Source organism: Borostomias antarcticus (genome assembly GCF_949987555.1).
Source record: "Borostomias antarcticus genome assembly, chromosome: 3".
Lineage (NCBI taxonomy): Eukaryota > Metazoa > Chordata > Actinopteri > Stomiiformes > Stomiidae > Borostomias > Borostomias antarcticus.
Genome location: NC_140236.1, coordinates 36,354,701 through 36,359,700, shown reverse-complemented (window position 1 = coordinate 36,359,700; position 5,000 = coordinate 36,354,701). Strand labels below are relative to the sequence as shown.

At 48.4% G+C, this 5,000-nt stretch overlaps 2 protein-coding genes across 2 annotated transcripts in view; both read left to right on the top strand.

Moving 5' to 3' along the window:
* The window catches only part of LOC311307392 (insulin gene enhancer protein ISL-2-like), a gene marked incomplete at both ends in the record, with an annotated part of 20,790 nt that extends 19,296 nt beyond the window's left edge, over positions 1–1,494 (top strand). Inside the window, one exon of the mRNA XM_084436187.1 lies at positions 1,455–1,494. Within this exon, the coding sequence (XP_084292313.1) occupies positions 1,455–1,494 (40 nt within the window). The remainder of the gene's footprint in view (positions 1–1,454) is intronic.
* Positions 1,495–1,571: 77 nt separating this feature from the next.
* On the top strand, positions 1,572–2,931 carry s1pr3a (sphingosine-1-phosphate receptor 3a; the record flags this gene model as incomplete). The annotated part of the gene is made up of 1 exon (XM_084436244.1): positions 1,572–2,931. The coding sequence occupies one exon, from the start codon at positions 1,572–1,574 to the stop codon at positions 2,760–2,762; it is 1,191 nt and encodes a 396-aa protein (XP_084292370.1). The 3' UTR covers positions 2,763–2,931.
* Between the last annotated feature and the right edge of the window lie 2,069 nt (positions 2,932–5,000).

The window sequence follows — 5,000 nt, the reverse complement described above, 5'->3', positions numbered from 1 at the left end:
AGAGAGGGAGAGAGACTAGCAGTCATGCTCAGATAGAGAGAGAGAGAGAGAGACTAGCAGTCATGCTCAGATAGAGAGAGAGAGAGAGAGAGAGAGAGAGAGAGAGAGAGAGAGAGAGACTGGAGCAGTCATGCTCAGATAGAGAGAGAGAGAGAGAGAGAGAGAGAGAGAGAGAGAGAGACTAGCAGTCATGCTCAGATAGACAGAGAGAGAGAGAGAGAGAGAGAGAGAGAGAGAGAGACTAGCAGTCATGCTCAGATAGAGAGAGAGAGAGAGACTGGAGCAGTCATGCTCAGATAGAGAGACTAGCAGTCATACTCAGATAGAGGGAGAGAGGGAGAGAGACTGGTCATGCTCAGAGAGACCACCGCTACAGCCCAACACTGAAAGACTATCATGGACTATCGCGAATTATCGGGAATATCCCACTAATACTGATACTCGAATATCACACTTCTACTTCTACTGACACTCGAATATCACACTTCTACTTCTACTGATACTCGAATATCACACTTCTACTGATACTCGAATATCCCACTTCTACTGATACTCGAGTGTCCTGGACACATTATGGAGATCAGACCCCGGAGTTCGAGGACAGAGGATTATTAAATCACCAGGTAACCACCAGGTAAGAGGAACATGGGGAAGAAAATAAGTTGAGGCTGTAGGCTGAAACCTAACCAACTTTTAAGGCAAAATTAACTAGTTTATACAATTTAAATTCTATTTAGATGGGACACCTTTTTAAAATGTGGTTATGGGGAGTAGGCTAGGCTATTAAAGAAAACGGTCCTTAGTCAAAATGTTTAATTTAAGGCTTCTTTTCAAATGTGTAGCTTTTGTGTTTTAAACACCAGTACATGATAGCCTACATTTAATTGGAATGTGACATGTTAGGCTACTGATTGTCAACGTTACTCTTTGCCTACCTACGGTAACTAAACTTACTCTTCTTGAATTAAACTTTCTTAAAGCTTAAGGAAAACAACAAAGCATTACAACTTTTTACAAGTGTTGGTAACAAGTAAAACCTGATGGTAGCCTATAGCCTAACTTGCCTTCAAATCGCTGAAACCACTCATGACAGTTGCTTTAATGACAGTTACCCAGCAAACACACAACGTCAGGGAGACGTTCAGATCACGTCTTAATAACGTCCGTGGGTCCTGAACCCCGTGTGTTCGTCTGCTGGACCCCTCAATATTCACACGTCTGGCTTGGACCCCTCTAAGACGTCTGTGGACGTGCAGAACGGGTTCAATATCTGAACGTTAAAAAGAAACATTCATTCTGGCTCCTAATTGGATGTCTTTGGACGTCCGAAAAAGACAGAAAAGACATCTAAAAGACGTCTTTTAGACGTGTCTTTGCTCAGTGGGTAGGCCTCATTATTGTTCCGTTTAATGACCGTTAGGCCTCATTATTGTCCCGTGTTGTGTGTCTGACAGGTCCCGGATGAGCCTGTGTGATGCTCGCGCTGCCCGGTGAAGAGTCTCTCCCCTCTCCGGTCTCCGGTGTCGCGGCGCCCTCTGCTGTGTGACCGGGGAAGAAGCCCCGGGGCCAAGATGGCGAACCTGCTGGAGGCGGGGATGAACCCGATCATCGTCAGCCATTACAACCACTCGGGGAAGTGGGACCGTCCGCGCGGCAGCGGCGTCGCCAAGACCGCGGTGCTCCTGCTCATCTGCGCCATGATCGTCCTGGAGAACGTCACCGTGCTGCTGGCCCTCTGGCGGAACAAACGCTTCCACAGTCGCATGTATTTCCTCATCGGCAACCTGGCGCTGTCGGACCTGCTGGCCGGCGTGGCCTACGTGGTCAACATCTTCACATCGGGGAGCAGGACGTACTACCTGACCCCGCCCCAGTGGCTGGCGCGCGAGGGGAGCATGTTCGTGGCCCTCAGCGCCTCCACCTTCAGTCTGCTGGCCATCGGCGTGGAGAGGCACATGACCATGGTGCGCCTGCGTCCATGTGAGGCGGCGGGGCGTGGCCGGCTGCTGGGGCTTCTGGGGGCGTGCTGGGCCGTGTCGGTGCTGCTCAGCGCCCTGCCCAGCCTGGGCTGGAACTGTCTGGGCCGCCTGGCGTCCTGCTCCACCGTGCTGCCCCTCTACGACAAGAGCTACGTGGTGTTCTGCATCAGCGTTTTCAGCGCCCTGCTGGCGGCCATCGTGGTCCTGTACATCCGGATCTACCGGCTGGTGACGTCGAGCGGGCGGCGGGTGAGTAGCCGGCCGTCGGAGCGCTCGCTGGCGCTGCTGCGGACGGTGGTGATCGTTCTGGGGCTGTTCGTGGTGTGCTGGGCGCCGCTGTTCCTGCTGCTGCTGCTGGATGTGGGCTGCAGTCCGGCGCGCTGCCCCGTGCTCTACCAGGTGGACTGGTTCATCGCCCTGGCCGTGCTCAACTCCGCCCTCAACCCGCTCGTCTACACGCTGTCCAGCCGGGAGATGAGGGCCGCCTTCTTCCGCCTGCTCTGCTGCTGGCAGGGCGGGCCCGAGCCGGCGCCGCCCGCGGTCGGAGACCCCCGCCCGGGCACGGCCGTCCCCACCGTGGAGAACAGCAAGTCCAGCGTGGGCGGGAAGGGGAGCGGCGCCCTGTCCACCCTGGCTCGGGGCAAAGTGGCCACGCCCATGAACTCCGGACAGCAGCACGGGGACCCCTCCCCCGCCGGCGCCATCCACTCGTCTGGGCCCGCGGACCTGCTCTCCGCTGTGCTGGTCAAGGCTGGAGCTCTGCCCTCCCTCAACAAGTTCTGATTGGCCAGATGGGTGGTTGACAATGCCGGTCCAATCAGGAGGTGATACTGTGAGACATGAGCTGTGTTGGGAATCGCTCCCTCGTTCCCTCACTCCCTATTCCCTATATAGGGTTCACCATGTAGTGAACTACCTAGGGAACGGAGAAAACGTAGGGTACATGCGCTGTTCCCTGCAAATCAAGGTGAATTGTGGGTAATAAATAGTGGACTATATAGGGAACGGAAATTCCGTGGAGAATTCGGACACTACAAACAAAATGGCTGACGCCCCATATAGTGCACTATATAGTGAATAGGGAGCGATTCGGAACACAGCTCTGGTCTACCTCATAGGTAGACATACAGACTGCCCTGCTCACACGCTCACACGCTCTGGGCCGGTGGAGCTGAGAACACTCTTGTCTGAGCGCTTGGGTAGATGTACTCTTAATCCTTTTGCAGGAAAAGCATTGCCAGAAGTCTATTGGTTTCAGAGAACTGAACATTAAAGCCACTATTTTAACAGACTGCTTCAAAAATATCATTTAATTTTTCGTTTGGCTGCCTTATAAATGAAATCACCGTTCATGATTCAACAGGATGCGTTTGTTCCCCACAAAGCAGAGGAAAATGAATCACCTTCCTTACATTTATTATTACTGTATATACAATATTTATTTCCAATGAAGACCTTCTCAGTATTATGAACTGTGTGTTAATCCTCTGTGTGTATTGAATGCCGTCACGGTACAGGCGAGTTTAGAATTGATAAAGATTTGAAATATAACTGTCAACGTCGACGCTAGTTCTGCTTCTCAAAAACAAGATACAAGCCACTCATGCTTCTGCTAACCACTAGTGAATAGTTGTGTGTGGTTTTCTAATACCATTTATACAATGAAATAAACATTCACGGGATTCTGTTGTACGCCATGATTTCACTTTGTAATGTTATGAATTTTCAGAGCATGCGTTACACAACAATACAATGTCACTATGTTTTCATTTGCACTTGTTACACTATTAATAACTATGTCAGCTTCTTTTTATATGGCACATGTAACTGCAATAACATTTTAGGCAGTCAACTTGTGACTCGGTGACTCAATCTGTAAACACCATTATAATACACCAGAGAAAGAAGAAATGTGTGTGACCTTATTTCTCTTTTTCATAGAACTTGACCATCTATTTCTAATCTGCTTGCATCGTCTCATTAAGATGCTTTTGTACAACTGATAAAAAGCTGTTTCATCAACTCTATGTGGGGACAAAATAACTAATACCCCCACCTAGTGGGGAGGGGGAGAAATAATACAAAGACCAGAAACCAAAAACACTAAATATCATTCAGTAGAAATAAGATGGAACTTCAATAAAGTGGAAAAAAATTGCTAGACACACAAGTTTATGACAAGCCTGAGATAATGGTACTGAGGTAACAGTGAAATATTTATTGTCTGTGCCAAGATGTAGATAATGTGTTACATTATCATATCTGATACAATATTCCTGACACAGAAGTACACAATATCTATATAATATCTAAATAACTCCTAATGACGACCTTCTTTTGAAAGAATGTTTATATTGTGTGTGTGTTTTTAATGCTGAAAGGACAGGCCTGGGGAATCTGGACATGACAACATCCAGGGGGGGAGCTGGAGGGGTTTAGGGTAGATGGAGTATCCAGGAGGGGATCTGGAGGGGTTTAGGGTAGATGGAGTATCCAGGAGGGGATCTGGAGGGGTTTAGGGTAGATGGAGTATCCAGGAGGGGATCTGGAGGGGTTTAGGGTAGATGGAGTATCCAGGAGGGGATCTGGAGGGGTTTAGGGTAGATAGTAAGTAAGTAAGTAAGTAAGTAAGTAAGTAAGTAAGTAAGTAAGATGGAGTATCCAGAGGGGCTATATCCAAACACAGGGTGATGGTGGTGAAACACATGTTCATGTCCAAGATGATGGAGTTGGCCATATCCATGGGCAGGCTGTTATTGTTTGTTTGTTTGTTTGTTGTTGGTAGTGGTGGTGGTGGTGGTGGTGGTAGTAGTAGTAGTAGTAGTAGTAGTAGTAGTAGTAGTAGTAGTAGTAGTAGTGGTAGTAGTAGTAGTAGTAGTAGTAGTAGTAGTAGTAGTAGTAGTAGTAGTAGTGGTGGTAGTAGTAGTAGTAGTAGTAGTAGTGGTAGTAGTAGTAGTAGTAGTAGTAGTAGTAGTAGTAGTAGTAGTAGTAGTTGTAGTAGTAGTAGTAGTAGTAGTAGTA